This window comes from Peromyscus eremicus, chromosome 14, assembly GCF_949786415.1.
Source record: "Peromyscus eremicus chromosome 14, PerEre_H2_v1, whole genome shotgun sequence".
Lineage (NCBI taxonomy): Eukaryota > Metazoa > Chordata > Mammalia > Rodentia > Cricetidae > Peromyscus > Peromyscus eremicus.
Window position 1 is genome coordinate 26766177 of NC_081430.1, and position 18578 is coordinate 26784754.

An 18578-nucleotide genomic window follows, 5' to 3' on the forward strand; every position below is an offset into this window, starting at 1 on the left:
CACCAAGAAGTGACAGATTTTAGACCCCAAGATACTTTTTACATCGCTTACTAAATAGGTGAAACAAAATATTGTTCCAAGCACTGTCGCAGGCGTCAGTCTTAAAAATGATTAGAACCTGTGACTATGTCTCTCTTGGAAGAGGAACCTAGGAGTAAGTGATTGTTCTGTGAGTTAGCCTCTGTTATTTACTCCTTCATGTAGGTCACAGACATTTCTCAGCCTCTACAGTGTTACCTCTGAAACAGAATTTTTAATACTCTGAGTTACTGTAGTCACCTTAGTGGAAGGGCAGGAAGGGTTGGTCTAGTGGCCTATCTCTAAAACATTGGGGAAAGTTGTTTTATGTCGACCAAATAGTGCACCCACCTAGCGACAGCAGCAAAACTTTTCAAATATCACTCACAAGAAAACAAGATTTTTTTTTTTGAAATGTAATTAGGCAACTTTTATTTTGTTCTTTAGTTCGTATTCTGAAGACAAGATTTTTCTTAGCGAGACAAGACTACATTTTAATGAACACATACCCTTTAAAGGTATTTTATAATTAATTTGAGCAACAGAGCTGCTTCCTCCTCTGTGGTGAAAATAAAGGGAAATTGTTTTTGCTCCCTAATTATCCAGATAATGGGCTCCAGTCTCCCTTTGATGTGTCACCGGGGCTCACCTGTTTCACTACAACCTGCTATTTATTATCCAACAATTACAGTTCCTCAAATCCTGAATTTCCAAAGGTGTCATTTATCCAAATCACATGTGTGCCCCCTTTGCACTCATTCTGAGAAAGAAATTTCCTTGATCAAAAATTTAACCTTGATTACCCCCTGGTGTATTGGCCCTTTTATTACCTACTACAAATTAAAATCCAGAAGACTTCTAGTGTATGTACCGTTAATGCATTACCTTTAAGTATATTTAAACCATTATGATAGGGTGAAAAAAAAGGAAAAATATTATGAAAATGAAGCATTTAAAGTATGGAAGATCCAGAATTTTTTAAATGACGATTTGAAATTATTCTATATCTTTTAACCATTTTGGTTAGAAATCTTGTACTCTCTTCCTTTTAGAATAAGAAATAATTGTATATGCTCTCAGAATTAATCTCTTAGAGGCCTGTCCATGAACCCCAGGTTTCTCCCCCCCAGAAGGGTCTGACACTTCACTCTCATTTGCTGAAAGTTGTTAATGAGATTACAATTCTCAAAGTACTTGAACTATATTTAGCACAAAGTCAGAAAATCTTTTTTTCCCCCTAGAATAATCTGATCAAACAGTTAATTTCAAGCAAAGCAATGGCTTCCAGGAAGATGTACAAAGTAGAATGCAGAAATTGATGAAGACCTGGGGTGTATGCCTATACATCACAAAGGGCAAGGATGAGGCTGGGAATAAGGAGGAGTGGACAAAACTATTGGAGAATCAGTGTCAGACTCGTACGGTGATCCTGTACGAGGGGAATAGGCTCTAGGGTGGTATTATGGGTAGGACTGGAAGACTTGAAAAGAGGAAATTTCTGAGAGACTGCAGAAGGGCCCTAGGTTTGCCAATGTGAATGGGATTCAGTGTGTACCACATAGTCTAGGGGAAAACTTGCAAGTCAACTGGAGAGACCTTAGTAATAGAAAGATGTCCCAGGAAACCAGAGCCACTTCATCAGAGCCCTCGGGAGATTCTGAATTTGGGTGCCAAAGCTTCGGGAGAGTTTGGGGAAAATAAGCATCTGAGTGGACAGATCATACATAAAATGGAAAAGAAAGAAAGAAAGAAGAAAGAAAGAAAGAAAGAAAGAAAGAAAGAAAGAAAGAAAGAAAGAAAGAAAGAAAGAAAGAAAGAAAAATGAACAACACAATGGGCTTTCAGAGCATGTATAAGGGCAGAAACGAGTCATTAAGGAAAAAGAGGCAGACCTGGGGAGAGGACTCAGCAGTTAAAAGAACAAACTGCTCTTGCAGTAGACCTGAGCTCAAGCTCCAGAATCCAAATTAGGCAAACCCCAGGCCTCTGGCCTCAGAGGGTACTGGCATTCATGCATTCATATGCACATACCCACACATGGAGCACACACATATGCATAACTGAAAACAGTAATAAAATAAATCTTTAGAAGAAGAGGAGGAAGGTTATCTGAAGTGAGTCAATGATCCTAGCTAGATCCAAGTAAGAGCTATCCACATGAATGACAGTGGAGCCTCCTAGAACCTGGTGATATGAAAAATGGGGTTTTGAAGCTAAGGATTCCAGTGTGTGGAATTCGGCCATTGTTGTCATGCTTGCTGGTTGTCATAGGTAGCTTTTTAAGCAGGAAAAGAATAAGGAGGAGGAGGAGGAGGAAGAGGAGGAGGAGGAGGAGGAGGAAGAGGAGGAGGCAGTGCTTCAGGATACTCAAATGTTGAGTATGAGCTACTTGCTCCTTTGTCCAGAGCCCTTTTCAGTCCAAAACGTGGAGGACCTAGATGGATTGGCATTAAAATAACTAGATTTTATTTGGGATAAAAGTAAATCTTGTTTCCTCTAGATAAGCATAATATTATTTAGTGAACACGTTAAAAGAATTATATTTGTAAATAAAAGAGTTTTTAAGAAATGTGAACTACTACGAGCTACAGAGAGTAAGAGAGAGTACACATGTCTAGCAATGAGAATGTCAACATTCCCTCAGTCCTTCAATCCCTAATTTCCTGTAAAAATAGTTGCATGATTATGTAACCAGAGGCATGTTACTTATTCTCTGTGTCCTTCTGGAATAGGAATTATGTTGTCCGCCTTGTGGAGCTGTGAGATTAAAGATATTAATTCTTGTGCTGCTTAGGACTAAGTGGCATTGAATACCCAATGGGCATTAGCCTAGAACTGACTAGCATATAATACTCAATAGGCATGTGCTAGTTAATATATGTTAACTTGACATAGGCTAGAGTCAGCTGAGAGGAGGGAACCCCAATTAAGAAAATGTCTGTAGAATATTTTCTTAATTAGTGATTGATGGGAGAGTGCCCAGCCCATTGTCGATGGTGCCATCTCTGGGTTTGTGGTCCTAAGTTCTATAAGAAAGCAGGCTGAGCAAGCCATGGGGAACAAGTCATTAAGCAGCATTCCTCTATGGCCTCTGCATCCACTCCTGCCTCCAGGTTCCTGCCCTGCTTGAGTTCCTATCCTGACTTCCTTCAGTTACAGACTATGAGTGTGGAAGTGTAAGCTAAATAAAACCTTTCCTCCCCAAATTGCTTTTGGTCATGGTGTTTCATCACAGTAACAGCAATATAAACTAAGGCAAGGCATTAGCCTAGAACTGACTGGCATTTAACATTCAATAGGCATTAGCCTAGAACTGATTGGCATTTAACACTCAATGGACATTAGCTAATTTAATATTTGCATTATTCACATGTTAATGAGAAGGTGGAAGAACTTAGAGAGGAAAACGCTTGCAAAATATATGGGAAAAAATTCTCAGCCAGATTTTGGGGAATGCTTAATATTGCAACAGAGAAAAATGACAGGAACACATGCTAGGCATTGGAAATAAAGGTATAGGCAGCTTATTTAGCAGAAACCAAATGAAACATATGTAAGAAAGATGGAAAATATGCCTGAAAGCTAACAAGAGGGCACATTATAAGGGCTACAGAATTCATTCTCTTCTCACCTCCATGTCCACTCTGAAAGCCAAAACCATTTTACTTGCCACTGTCTGCCATATGGCTTGAACCCTGCCACTCTGCTCAAAGGTCTAACAGAGTACTTTAAAAAGCCAATAACCTGAAGCCTATCTAAAATGTAGATTCTGATGTATCACACTTGGAAGAAGCCTGAAGTCCAACCTTTTAAACAAATTTCCAGATGCCACTGTATTTATTTGTTTACTGTTTGCTTTTTTAGATAGAGGACCACGCTGGCCTGTAACTCAACAAAGAGTAGCCTGCCTCAGCTTCCCAAGTGTTGAGATTAAAGGTGAGTGTCACCAGACCCAGCTGACATCATCTTTCTTACTGTTCATCCACAGGAAATGCTCTGAGTAACAAGGATGATTTCTGACCCTCATCTTTATCCATTTTGCAATGTTGGGCCTTGAGTTCTCACCATTGACTTCTAGGACTCACACACTTCAACATTATGCTATTATTTGAAGCTAAGAACATAGATTTAAAGAATAGTTTGAATAAAAGCCAACGTACTTGCGGGAAAGGCACAAAGTAAAATAAAGTAATTGATAAAGATGTGAAGGTCAAGCACACCTACAGGGCACCAGGGGTAGGCTGCCCACTGCAGGAAGGAATCACTAGCTGGAGACTTGGGAAAGTATATCAGTGTCCTCTGGCAGAGGTATGGTGTTTGCGGTCCACGGAGAGAAACGAGTCTGGAGGCCTTCTAAAAAAGAGTTAGACTTGGAGAGCCAGAAATAAGACCCTGGGAAGCAGGAGGAGGGCCTTATAGTTGGTGCCATGAAAGAGGATTCTCTGTGGACACAACTTAGGAGTTCCCTTTATGAGGACATCTGGCAGGCTTTCGCAGCCCAAAGGTTCTTAGGTTTAGATAGAAAAGTCCTATGACAGGTTAAGGAGAATGACCATGTGCATAAGCCAGAAAGTCTGAGAGCACAGATTATTCCATACAACAAATTTAATACAAGGGCTGGAAAGATGAAGTTGAGAGTACTTGCTGCTCTTGCACAGGACCAAGGTTCAGGTCTAAGTTCCCATGTAGGGCAGTTTACAGTTACCTGTAACTCCAGATCCAGAGAATCAAACTTCTAGCTTCTGTGGGCACGCGCGCGCGCACACACACACACACACACACACACACACACACACACACACACAAACCCTAAAACTAAAATTATTTTTTTAAAATCCAGTGCATATTGACTTGCTTGAGCACAACCTGTAAGACAAAGTTACTACTGGTAGTAGTAACTAGATATTTACTACAAGATCTGGCTATAACTATAAGCCCTAAACTAGGCTTTAGATGCATGCTAAGAAACTGGTAACCATCAATACCTTTAGTCTTTTAAAGGCAAACAGCACAAGACATCACACATAGTAAAAGAGATATATTGTAAGATAAACTTATTACCCTTTCCATGGTGTATCTAGTTTTTCTAGCTTTCCTCTGAAATTCCCCAAGCCACATGTACCACCATCCAATGGGGATAGCTATAGTTAATTGATAGAGGTGGGTTCCTATCAACATTGGGTAATTTGGAATCTACCCCTATTTTGAATTAAAAACCCCCAACTCTGCTCCAGAAATGTCTTTCAAGAGCATGAATATTTGGAAGCTGTTGGACACCAAATTCTAACCAATGGCATGAAAAACTCAAAATAGCAGTTAACTGTGAGAAACAAAACTTCTCCAGGCCCTAAGATGACCTCAGGAAATAATCTCTGTCAGTTTGGCACCCTTGCAGCCTTGTACATCTTCACATAAGGCAGCTGGCATGGCACACCAGTCTGCTTGGCAGAAGGCCGAGATTCTCCTTGTTAAAAAGAAGATAAGGGCTAGAGAAATAATTCGGTGATGCAGATCTTCCAGAGGAGCAGAATTCGATTCCCACTTGGTGGCTCACAACCACCTGTATCTCAAGTTCCTGGAGGTCTATCACCCCTTGTGGCCTCTTTGGGGACTACACACACACACACATACCGCACACACATGCACAGTGCTCAGACATGCATGAAGGCAAGATATCCACACACATTAAAGGGGGAGGGGAGATAAGCATCCCACCTGGTAAGCTGCTGAAGGATAGTTTTTCTCCTTCTCTAGTGGAAAGATGCTAGATATAGCTTCTTATCCATCATCTTAGTTTTACTTAAACACAAGACTTTCCATCTCGCTCGTATTTTGGTGACAGTTTTCGATTGTAGCTAAAGTCTATAAAACACTTTGGCTATTGTTTAGAAGGAAACCATCAGCTGCAGAGGCCAGACACAGACCTAGTGGTCTCCTTTGTACACTCTTATCTGGAACTCCAACTACACAGTTGGAACTAACGCCATAAAGATTTGACTTTGTTGTCTGTTTGACTAACAAACAATCTCCATCCATTTGGGCTTGCCTATTTTTTTTTAACCAGTCAATACGTTTGGAAGCATGGCAAACCACAGTAACACCCAGCAGGGATATAGTGGCACTAGTATTAGTCACTATTCTCCTGCCTTGAGGATATTGGACCGCCTGGCATAAATGAGATGAAGAAATGTCACATTCTCCTGAGTGTTCCAGTCTCTCCAAGAAGTGACACTAGACCTTGAATGCCATGAGACACTTGGATCTTCCCAATAAACTCCTCCAGTTTCTTTACTTTTTTCCTCAAGAGAACATTCTTCTAGAATATATTTTTGACCTCTGCAACCAGAAGATGATTATAACACCCAGAAAGAGACAGATGTTAGTATGAGAAGTCTAGTGTCAGAGATTCAAATGCACCTTATTTCTATGAAAATTCTACCTCTCAAATGTGTTTTTTTTTTTCTTTCTGGCCCTTGCTATAGTACAAGTAACAGGATCGACCTGTATTATTACAGTTTCATTAAATATACAATTTTATTAATATGCTTTTAAAGGCCAAGAAGAAAGTATGACTTTCAGGATGATGAAAGTATTAATTATCCTTCTTATGTATCAAGAACGTCACAATATAAACTGTATAAATCAACCAGCCTATTTTAAATTTATCTTATAAATGGCTTACCATTTATTCATATTAACTGGTTAATTCCCATTTACATTGGTGGGGATCTATGACGGCATCAAGACATCTGTGCCAAATGCTTACCCAAGAAGATTTAGCATAAATAAGATTAGAGTCTGGTCTGCTTTTTGACGTTGAGTTTAACTATGCCTAACAGTGTGATTATACAAACCAACAGCGATGCCTGTAAGTCGCTGGGCATAGTTTATGATGCTTAGCCAGCTTCACTTTCCCTCTGGTCTAGCTGAGTGTTCTTTGCTCAGGATCACAGAATTGGAATCAAGTATATATATACATATATATATATGTATATATGTATATATATACAAATGTCTCATTTTCATAACTATATCATCTTAAGAAAATATGCAGATTCTAAGTGACCTATCTGGATGCTTATGGTACCCCTGAGATGCAGCCAGTTCATGACATATAACTAGTCATAATTTGAAGGAATCCATTATTAAAAAGTTCAAATTTGTTTGAAAACAAATGTTACTAGTCAAAGTAAGTATTGGCCATCGTCTAGTCAATCTTAATATTATTTACCATTGTTACCGTAATAAAACGTATTAAAAAGAATAAACTACACTTATAAAATTGTTATGGCCTAAGTTAATTATGGTAATTAAATTATATATTTATAATTAAAAAGCATCGTGGTATATGAGATCAAGTTTCCAACCAACTTACGGTATCTTCAAAATGTGTGCACATAACTTGATGGTGAGCAACTTCCTCCGGCTGCATTTGACAGTAATTATTGCAAAGACAGGTTTTAACGGCTCTTTTTGTAAAGCCTCTCCCCACCCCCACCCCCATAGTTCTCCACAAATTAATGTGAGTCGATGACACCAAAGGTGTTCATATATGTTAGCGTGCGCGTTTAATTTTAATATACCTATTTATGGCATGCATATACCTCCCCCCCCCCCCCCGAAACACAGTATCCATTAAGAATCCCTGTGAAGAGAGGCAAGATTTATGTTACGATCCTCTCTCCCTTGGAGCTTGGAAGAAAATTGCTAAGAAAGTTAAGTAAGACGGAACTGGATCCTTTTCAAGTAAAAACAGCTGACTAAAGGAAGGCGAAAAAGTGGGGCGTGGGAAGCTTCCTCGAAGTTCCAGTAAGTTTCAGGGACTGGCGACGCTTTTCACGCCATAGAAACAGAAAAAAGCAGGAGGAACCCGGGAGCAGAGCAGCTAAATGGGGACTGCGCCCCAAAGAGGGCTCGGCCGCCACCACCGGCTGCTCGCCTCCTCTGCTCTTCGCTAACTGGGTGGAAGATTTAGGAGGACGCCCACAAAACTTCGCTGGAAGGCCAGGCTTGGGGACGTTGCGGGGTGGTGCGGTGGGGGAGCGGCTCGTGCGCGGGGAGCCGGCCGCCTTACCTGCAGCCCCTCCGGCCACGACCTGCCGGGAAGTCTCGCGCAGCAAGCTGACGTTGGAGGCCGACATCTTCGCGGCTGGAGGACCGGGTGCCCGAGTTGCCGGAGCGGAGCGAGCTCCTCTGAAAGCCGCTGCTGCCGATGGAGACCGGGCCCTGTCGGTCCTGGAGCTCGACTCTTCCCTGGGCGGCCGCGGTCCACCCAAAGACGGCGGTTCGGGCACAGGCTCGCCGAGAGGTCGCCGGAAGGGGGGTCCGAACCTGCCCAGCGCTACCAGGGGCTGCGCTTTCGGGGGCGCCGGAGGGGAACACAGGCAAGTGGGGGTTGGAGAGAGTTGGTTTGAGCTCCTAGATAGGGGCTCACAAATTTGCCTATCAAGACCTCCAGCAGAGTTTGTTTAGCTGCACGGGCCGCCTGAGATAAGGACAGCGAAGCAGCAGCAGCAGCAGCAGCAGCAGCAGCAGCAGCAGCAGCGGGCGACCCTTGCCCTCCTGGCGGGCTAGATTGCAGTCCAGTTCCAAAGAAAGGGAGAGTGAATAAATTCCTCCAAGTTAGTGATCCAGAGATTGAAGGCCGCGGCAACGAAGTCACAGCGGATTCCGACTTAAGACATGCTATCATAGTAATTTTGCCAAGAAAGTGGTTTTGGACATTTATCTCATGCCTAAACTGAGTTTTACTTAAAAGTCATAAATGAAGGCCTTGCTGTTCAAATGTTGTACCGGCAGTTCACAGGTTCACCAGGCAGCACACAGGAAGCACAATTTGACAGTTGGTCACAAAGCTAGGTTCTGTGGGATTAGGGCCTAGAAGCCTGTGTTCTCTATAGTTAGAAACGTTAAGGCCGACCTGAAAGAGGGACATTAATAACCTAGTTATTTCTTTTTACAAAATGTGTAATTACTCACACTAGCCCTTTAGAATAACTGGCAAAACAAAACTACCAGTTAATACCTGTTAGTAAACCACAAGTTGCCTACTGCAATATAAGAGAAACGCAGGATTCTGATATTTTAGAACGCTGTGTTCACCACACCCCTGACAGGCCGGAGATGATAAGAACTGGGAGACTGGAAACCCTGTTGCTACTATTTCTAAAACACGGTGTTTAATACTAAATGTATGTATTTTGTGCCATATAAATTGCCATTGTTCGCTGTCAAAACTTGGAATATGTGCAATTTAATATAATAATACAATCAAGTCAAATATACCAAGTATTTCTTTAGCCTTTATTTTCATTTCTTTGAGCCATTAAAGAATGTTGGTGATAGTGAGGCTGGGGCATGGTGGGGAACCTGCCTGACTCCATTTTGAAGGCAGGAGCCATTATGCTGTATTGTTAAAAATAAGCTTCCACTCACTGAAAGGGCTGAGTTGCTCTGTTTCCTGGAACCTGACCTCCCCCAACCCATGACCTTGACTTGTTTTTGAGAATACCCTGACCCTCCCTAGCCCTCCCTGACCCTTCCATGCCCTCCCTGAACCCTTCCTAATCACATGGTGACCACATGATTTTTTTTATATATTTTTCTTTTTCTGTATTTCATTATTGTCCCATTGTCTCTCTTCCGTAAGACTCCTCATGATTTTACTCCTTAAAAGGGGCCCAAGAAATGGATTCAGGGCTGCTTTCTGCAACCGGACTTAGGGGGCAGTCACTGGCCAGCTCTTGGGTGCACTCCAATAAAAAAAATCAAGCTTGCTTCAAATTGGTTCAAATTGTGGCAGTGGCCTCATTCTTGCCATTGGGATTAACAATGGCCCAGTCAGCAAAGTGCTTCCCATTGCAAGCCTGAGGACCCAAGTCCAGACCCCCAGCACCTGTAAGATGGGTCTGGGATCCTAGCACCGGGGAGGCAGAGACAGGTGGATCTCTGGAGCGGTCTAGTTGGTGGCTCTAGCCAAATCGGTGAATTCCAGGTTCAGTTCGAGACCTTGTCTCAAAAGACAAAATGGAAAACAATTGATACCTAACAATAACCTCTGGGCACCACACACTCTTATTACATGTATGTACCTGCTCACACACGCGTGTGCACACACACACACACACACAACACCACAGGTACACACACTAGTTGTGTGCCTGCGTTGCCTGACTAGAAAACTTGTGTGGTCTGAGGAATTGGGAAAACTTGCGGCTTACATGATTAAGATACATAGAAATAGCTTCTCCTTTCGAAAATTGCCCAGTTTGAAAATGTTCACCAGTACCAGATGGTCAGCCCTGAAAACATACATGCATACATACGAGTAGCATTATACTGACATGATACGAACATGTTACAGCAATGAAGAAAAGACATGAATTTAAAAGAGAGAAGAGCTTGGAGGGAGGAAAAGGAAAGAAATATAATGTAATTATATTAAAATCTCAAAAATAAAAGAACTAGTAAAAAATAAATAAAAATCCTAATGGCAAAAATTAAAATGTTTACCAAAAATACAGTTTTCTCCCCCACCTTCCCCTCTCCCGCTCCTTCTTTTGTTGGTCAATTAACTAAAAAGGTTGTGAGAACTACCTTTTTTTTTTTAACTAATTAAATATGGGGTCTTATATAATGTAAATCACTTATTCAACAATATTTAGAGTCTATTACATATTAGACACAGGCCCAGAATTTCAGAGCTGATAAAAAATATTTCCTTCATTTTTTTAATGCAGAAATTGCAATTTTTTTTCAAGATGATACTAGGAGTAACCACAGGCCAAACACATTCCATCACACAGGACACTAATGATCTTTCCCAAATTCATTCTATTTGTATGTAAAAGATAGACTTTTAAAGAGTCAACACAGCCGGGCGGTGGTGGCGCACGCCTTTAATCCCAGCACTCGGGAGGCAGAGCCAGGCGGATCTCTGTGAGTTCGAGGCCAGCCTGGGCTACCAAGTGAGTTCCAGGAAAGGCGCAAAGCTGCACAGAGAAACCCTGTCTCGAAAAAAAAAAAAAAACAAAAAACAAAAACAAAAAAAAAAAAAAATAAAGAGTCAACACAAAACCCTTTTGTGTTTATTGTGTGTGCACTGTGTGGATGTGTGCATACTGCAGCACACGCAAGCCAAAACACAACTTGTAGAGGTTGGTTTTCTCCTTCCACCATGAGAGTCCAGTGATCCAACTCAGCAAACTCAGATCAGAAGGCATTTACCACTGAACCATCTCCCAGGCCCCAAATACAAAATTAAAAAAGAAAAAAGTCATGACTAGTAAATCCCAAGGTGCCCACTCAACCAAACTATGCAGTCACTCAAAAACCTTAAAATTCAGCATTTTCCTAGCACTAACAATTTTAACATCAAACATCTCCTCATAGTGGATTGCATAATCTAGAGGAAGAGATCCTACCCTTTTGCAATATAAACTTTGATCTCCCTGGATTATTTCAGACTAATACTTTCAAGTCACTATTTAAAGGTAGTTTATTGATGCTATTATGTTCATGGATAAGAATCCTGCTCTCAGAAGATGAGTATGGATTTGCGGTCACACTGACACCACCACCACCCCAGTTTCTCTCTCTCTCTCTCTCTCTCTCTCTCTCTCTCTCTCTCTCTCTCTCTCTCTCTCTCTCTCTCTCAACCTCTTTGGCTAAGAAAATTCTCTGAGTAAATTTATGTAAGATCTAATATCACATATAATCCAGTCTTAGAATTCTACAGCAACTGAGATAGGCCCCCAATGTAATAGCACTCTAGAGCTTGGGGATCTGTAAAAGGCCCATCAGAGCCAACAAGTGCCCACTGAGTTAAGGTCGCTGATGACTGAATACATCTTTGTCTGCAGCTAAATGCACCCGAAACTGATTTTGGAGTGATAGAAGGTTTAGAAGGGCAAAACTAGTAACATTTGTTTGACCTCCTGTTTTCAGGCGTCTTCAACAATTCATCATATTTACATTGTTATTTTAAATAATGTTTAAATGTACTAAGACTCAGAACAAAGCTCCTGAAGTATCAAGCTTATCTTTTTAAATTATTCATTCACCTGATCTTGGTTGAAATTTACAGAATTAGTCTATTTCTGCCACCACTACAACCTCGATGTTGTTGAAAACTACATTGCTGTTAATGAATAGTCTTTCTTTTTTAACTTCAAACCTGCTATGTTAATACCACAATAGAAACCAAAATCAATACCACATGGAGACTCTCACATCTTACCAAATTTGGCTGCCAGCTTTCGTGTGCGGACCCTGAGGATACTTCCCAGAAGAGTTCACCTCAATAGTTCCTGGTCTCTTAATAATCACAATTGATTCATCAGCCCCAGCTAACCCCCACCAATTATTCCAGCAAAGGTTTTGCTTCTACAGATTTTTTTTTCATGTGTTTTGTTCAACTTGGAAAATGAGTATAAATCCCAGGGTGTTTGCTGAGGAGGAGGCTGGCAACTGGTGGGTGGGCAACCGAAAGGAGGGAGAAGGGGCCGGGTGCAAACATGGCAGTGTCTGCTTCAGGTCCCTGCCCTCAGAGGAGAGGGTGGGTGGGTGGGGTAGGTTCCACTGAGCCCTCAGATCCGGAGGAACACCATGGTGAGGAGGCCTAAGATGTACGCTGCCACCAGCTTCTGTCCCAGGGACACATTCAGAATTGGGGGCAGCTGGATGCCAAGTTCGTTCTTCAGTGGCAGTAGCAGGAAGGCCACAAAGATGATACCTGTCAGCAAAGAGCAGGAAGGAGATGGTGGACAGCTGCTGAGTGGCATTCTTCTGAAGGTGTCTGGCTGGTCCTGCCCACACAGGAGGTTGGATGTTGGCTCAGAATGTCCCTGAAGCTCCATGAGATAGGCTGGGGCCCCAAGAGCAGAAGTGATGTCTCTTTGTCCAGTCACTCATCCCTCAGCCCCCTTCTTGGATAGCCCAATGCAGAATCAGTCATGGACGTCATAGTGGCTGGTGGTCGGACCACGTGCCTTATCACAATGTCAATGCAAGCCTGAGGCCTCACGTATTCTTCTGCATCGGAATACGATATATTTGGCAGGTGCTGTATACAGAATTTGGAAATGAAGTGGGAAAGACGGGTCCCGATGGAGGAGGGGAGTTCTGGGGGCCCCCCGCCTAGGGGCCTCGGACCCACCATCTCCTGGTCCTGGGGTGCCCCACAGTGCATGCAGGCTCTAGGCAGTCAGACATCCGAGTGCAGAGTTAAGGGGGAAAGAGAGCCTTGGAGCACAGGGCTTGTGGTCAAAGTTTCCTCCAGTAGACTTGTGGCCAGGATAAGGATGCCATCTTCCCGAGAGTCCCACTTATACAGATTCTTAATCCAAAGCACCCCGCGAATGGTGGCCCTGATGGAATCTTTGCTTCCCTCTGAAAATTCGCAGGCCAGGTCACCCTTGTTTGCACTTCTCTTAACGTTTGTCCTTTCCAGGATCCCATACGAGTCCCATTAAGTTCTGAGGACTCAAATCGCCACAGTCTTCTCAAAAAGAAACATGGTCATGTTTCTCACAGCAATACTCTATGTCCCTGTTTCCATTTTCCGTTCTAGTTTGGTTTCTATTGCTGTGATAAATTCCATGACCAAAAGTAACTTTGGGAAGAAAAGGTTTATTTCGTCTTACCCTTCATAGTCCATCATCAAGGAAACATAAGGCAGGAGTCTGGAGGTATGGAAGGGAAACACAGACCACAGAAGAGCATTGCTTACTGACTTGCTTCCCCTGGCTTGCTAAGCTATCTTTTACAGCCCTGGACCATTTTCCCAGAGGAAGTACCGCCCACAGTGGGGTAAGTGCTCTCATATCAATCACTAATGAAGAAGATGCTCCACATACATGCCCAGAGGTTAATCTGATGGATGTAATTTGGTTGAGGATACTTCTTCCCAGATGACTCAAGTTTGTGTCAAGTTGACAAAAAAACTAACCAGGACACCGGGTAACCAAAATAGCCCAGCCCGAGGATCAAAAAAAAAAAAGAATAAAGAAAATGAATAGAGTCTAAGGGTCCTATTGGGTACCATCAAGTGCAAAGACATTCATCATAGAAGTTCTAAGAAAATATATATAAAAAATGAAAGATATTTTAATAAAAAATGGCCAAAATTTTCTTGAATTTAATGATAGGCATGAACCTACTTACAAGTTGACTTGGGCTGCCCATTCATATTTTATAGTCCTAACACAAATGTAATTGTTTTGAGAAAGGTATTTTAAGAGATAATTAAAGCTAAACAAGATAATAAGGACCTGGAAACCAATCCAATAGGTTTGGTATGTTTGTAATAGACACTAAATTCTCCTCTTCCTCTCTCCCTCTCCCTTTCTTCCTCCTTATTTTCCTCTTCCTCTCTTCTCCCTTCTCCTCTTTCCCGTCTCTTTTCTCCTTGTCTCTGACAAAAGCCGTGAGAACACATAATGAAAAGGTGACTTTGGTAACCAAGAAAAGAGGTCGCACTAAAAACCAAGTCTGCTGACATCTTTCTTCATCACCGATGGCCTCTCAGTACAAGCAAATTGAGCAAACATGCTACTTTATACAGAGAACCCCCTCCCTCACTGCTAAGGTAATACCTGTTCAAAGGTGTGAACAAAATGAAGAAGCCAAAACACAGCGATATCTAAGGGAAAAGAGCACACGATAAGATGGGGATGCTTGGGATGCTCAAAGAGATGTCAAGAAACCCAGTGTCTTAAGATGACTGAAAAAGGCATTAGGAGCAAAGTAACCATGAAGACCAACCATTGTGATCTTTGAACTAGGATTTTGGTTTCTATTTTTAGGAGTTACAAGGAGCCATGACGCAGCTTAGCGATGGTTGATGGCACCTGAAAGGATCATAATGGCTTCCTAGGTATTTAGGAGTTTGTTTGTTTTGAGACAGTCTCGTTGTAGCCTTGACTGGCTCTGAACTCATTATGTAGACCAGGTTAGCCATGGAGATCTGCCTGCCTCTGCTTCTGACTGAAAGGATTTTTTGGCAAAAGGGTATTCTGGTAATCAGAGAGACAAGAAATGCCACAAAATCATACCACACAATAAACCTTACACAAGGGATTTATTGAGGGATGGGGAAGGCTGTCTCTGAGTGGAGAGAGAAAAAAGAAACCAGGCCATGATGGTTAGGGTTTTATAGGAGGTATGGAACACATGCACAAGGAAAATACAAGACCATGGTGACAGAAGAAACATGTCATATTGGCTGTTAATGATGAAGGGCTGCTGGCACTGAGTCACTGAAGTCAGGGTGGAGGTGGGGCAGCATCTGGTTCTGGAATATGGGTGGTTCTCAGTTGCCCAACATTGACTGCTAGGATTAAATGTGTGTACCACCATGCCTGGTACCCCTAGTATTCCATATCTCTCTCTCTCTCTCTCTCTCTCTCTCTCTCTCTCTCTCTCTCTCTCTCTCTCTCTCTCTCTCCTCTCTCTCTCTCTCTCTCCTCTCTCTCTCTCTCTCTCTCTCTCTCTCTCTCTCTCTCTCTCTCTCTCTCTCTCTCTGTGTGTGTGTGTGTGTGTGTGTGTGTGTGTGTGTCTTCAAATACCACTCACTCAGAGAGTCTCCTAACAAAGAAAAGATGCCAAAAAGCCCAGTTCTGCATTCTGGCAATTATTGCAACTCCCTCCCCTGTCGCTGCCAGCAGACCAAATCCCAGCTCAACCATTCAACTTTTCACCATATTTGGGTACAAATCCAGCTTTTGCCAGACACATCACCATCCCTTGCCTACAACCTATAAACTCTCCTGCTTCAGTTTGGGGGCACAGCTTCTCCAGCCTCAATCTCTGGGACTGAAGAACTCACCTGAGAGTTGCTTTGCTCAAATAAACCTGTTGTTGTATTTTCAATTTGACTTAATCTGGCTTACTGTATTGGTGGAGAAATTTATTATTGGGGGGCAGAAAACTCATTACCTAGGTATTTTTAAAGCTATTGTGAAGTGTGATTATCTTCCTGATTTTCTTATTTGGTATATTCATTTTGGTATATAGAAAGTCTTATGCTAATGATTTTTTTATCTTGATTTTTATAATCAGGTACTTTGCTAAAACTATTTATTAGATCTAAAAGTTTTCTGGTGGAGCTTAAAGACCTTTTAAGTATAGGGCTATATGCCTACAGTCTACTCTTAAGGCCATAAGAGCCATTTCTAGCCCTTACAGGAAAAAAAAAAATACAACTCAAATATCAGGCCACAAAATCACAAAATCCCACCAATCCCTGAGCTTGTCCCAAGATTAGACCACAAAACCCCACCCATCCCAAGCCACCTTCCCCCAAGAAACCCTATATAAAGCCTGCCTCCTGCTCAGTCCTTGTTGCTTCTCTCCCAAGCAGAGGCAGCCACCCTCGTGTGTCTTTCCTAACAAACCTCTTGCCTGAGGTTTGATGTGTGCTGTGACTGTGGTATTCCTTGGATCCTGATTGTCAGGGCCTTTCCCTTCAGAGATGCAGTCCTTGCTTTGGGGAAACCTTTCCCCTCAGAGCTGTAGCACTTACAACTTGCAAATTGTGATGATGTGGTTTCTTACTGCTCATACCTCACTTATTTGTTTCTCTTGCCTTATTCTGAGATTTCAAAAACCATATTGAATAAAGGGAGGGGAAGTGGACTGCCTCTCTCATTACTGATTTTAGAAAAAAAAAGTTTTCAATTTTTCCCATTTAGTATAATGTAGGTCACATATCTGTCATATTTAGCCCTTATGTTAAAGTAGGTTTCTTCCATTCCTAGTTTCTTCAGAGCTTTATCATGAAGGGAAGTGTAACTTTGTCAAAGGCCTTTTCTGCATTTTTTGAGATGATTTCTGTGTGTTGGATTCCTTTTAAGTATCTTCTGCAAAGTGAATGTGATGGTCATGAATTGCTTTAGTTTATTGTCTTTGAAGGTTCTCCATCAATTTTGAAAGATTATTTTTTTAGGTTATATTAATGTCAGAATGTATTTACTCACAGAGCTTGGAATATGTCATTGTATGCTTTCCCAGTTTCTGAACTTTCTGCTGAGAGGTCTGATGCTTACAAGTTAGCATTTCCTTTCACAGCTTTTGACATTATTTATGTGCCTTAGCATTTTGACTCTAGCGTATAGTGGAGAGGTTCTGTTTTGGTCATGCCTACATGGGATTCTAAATGTCTCTTGTGCTTTGTCTTAGTTACTTTCCAATTGCCCCTACAAAACACCATGACCAAGGCAACTTATAAGAGGAAGGGTTTATTGGGGGTTTACAGTTTCACATGGTGAGTCTCATGACAGAGAACATGGAAGCAGATAGGCAAACACAGCCCTGGAACAGCAGCTGAGAACTTACATTCCCCCCCACTTTTTGTTGAAAATAAATTATTTTCTCACATAATATATTCTGATTACTCTTCATCTCCCTCTATTCCCACCAGTTCCTTCCCACCTCCCCTCTCATCCAAATCCACTCCTTTTTCTGTCTTTCATCAGAAAAGAACAGATTTCTAAGAGATAATAAAATATTACAAAATAAAACATAATAAGCTAAGACAAGACCTATCATATTGAAGTTGGACAAGACAAACCAACAGAAGGAAAAGAGCCCAAGAGAAGGCACAAGAACCAGAAATCCCCTCATTTGCACACTTAGGAATCCCATAAAAACACTAAACTGAAAGCCATAATATACATGCAGGGGACCTGGTGTAGACCTTTTTAGGCATTTGCATGCTGCTTCAGTCTCTGTGAGTTCACATAAGCCTTGGAGAACTTACATCTTAAGAAACAACCATGAAGGCTAGGCAGTGGTGGCACACGCCTTTAATCCCAGCACTTGGGAGGCAGAGCCAGGTGGATCTCTGTGAGTTCAAGCCAGCCTGGGCTACCAAGTGAGTTCCAGGAAAGGCACAAAGCTACACAGAGAAACCCTGTCTCGAAAAACCAAAAACCAAAAATAAATAAATTAATTAATTAAAAAAAGAAAAAAGAGAAAAGAAACAACCATGAAGTAGAGAAATCCTATTGGGAATAGTTTGGGCTTTTGAAACATCCTGCCAGTGACACACCTTCTCCAACAGGGCCACACTTTTTAATCCTTCCCAAACAGTTCCAAGAACTGGGGACCAAGCATGCAAATATATGAGCCTCTCAAGTCCATTCTCACTCAGACCACTTCATGCTTGGATGCTCATCGTGTTCTCTAGATTCAAGGAAATTTCTTGTGTAATCTCATTGAATGGGCACACTATGCATTAGTTCTTAACTCAGCTCCTTTTCTATCCTGTGTATTATGGTCAGAGTGTCCCTCCACAATTTCATGTGTCTGGCCATTTCGTCCCCAACTGGTAGCACTGTTCTAGGAGGTCATGGAGCCTTTTAGAGGTAGGACCTAATAGGAGAAACTGAGTCACTGAAGGCCGAGTTTTGTAGTTTACAGCTGAGCCTCCCTTCTGGCCCCATTCTCCATCTTTGCTTCTCAGTTGCCAACATGTTGTGCGGCCACAAATTCCCACAGCCATGGAGTCATGAACTACCATGTCTTTATCGCCATGGTGGACTGTATACCTTGCAAACTGT

General features: G+C 42.0%; 1 protein-coding gene, 1 long non-coding RNA gene and 1 pseudogene across 2 annotated transcripts in view; 1 reads left to right on the top strand and 2 right to left on the bottom strand.

Moving 5' to 3' along the window:
* The window catches only part of Slc25a21 (solute carrier family 25 member 21), a 482653-nt gene extending 473489 nt beyond the window's left edge, over positions 1 to 9164 (bottom strand). The window contains exon 1 of the mRNA XM_059279867.1: positions 8093 to 9164. Coding sequence (XP_059135850.1) covers positions 8093 to 8159 — 67 coding nt within the window. The 5' untranslated portion in view covers positions 8160 to 9164. The remainder of the gene's footprint in view (positions 1 to 8092) is intronic.
* Positions 3882 to 6451, top strand: LOC131924634 (uncharacterized). Its single transcript, XR_009382952.1, has 2 exons — positions 3882 to 3954; positions 6083 to 6451. It is a non-coding gene; the product is annotated as an uncharacterized LOC131924634 (long non-coding RNA).
* Positions 9165 to 11802: 2638 nt separating the features above from the next.
* LOC131924432 (motile sperm domain-containing protein 3-like) lies at positions 11803 to 13207 on the bottom strand (annotated as a pseudogene).
* Between the last annotated feature and the right edge of the window lie 5371 nt (positions 13208 to 18578).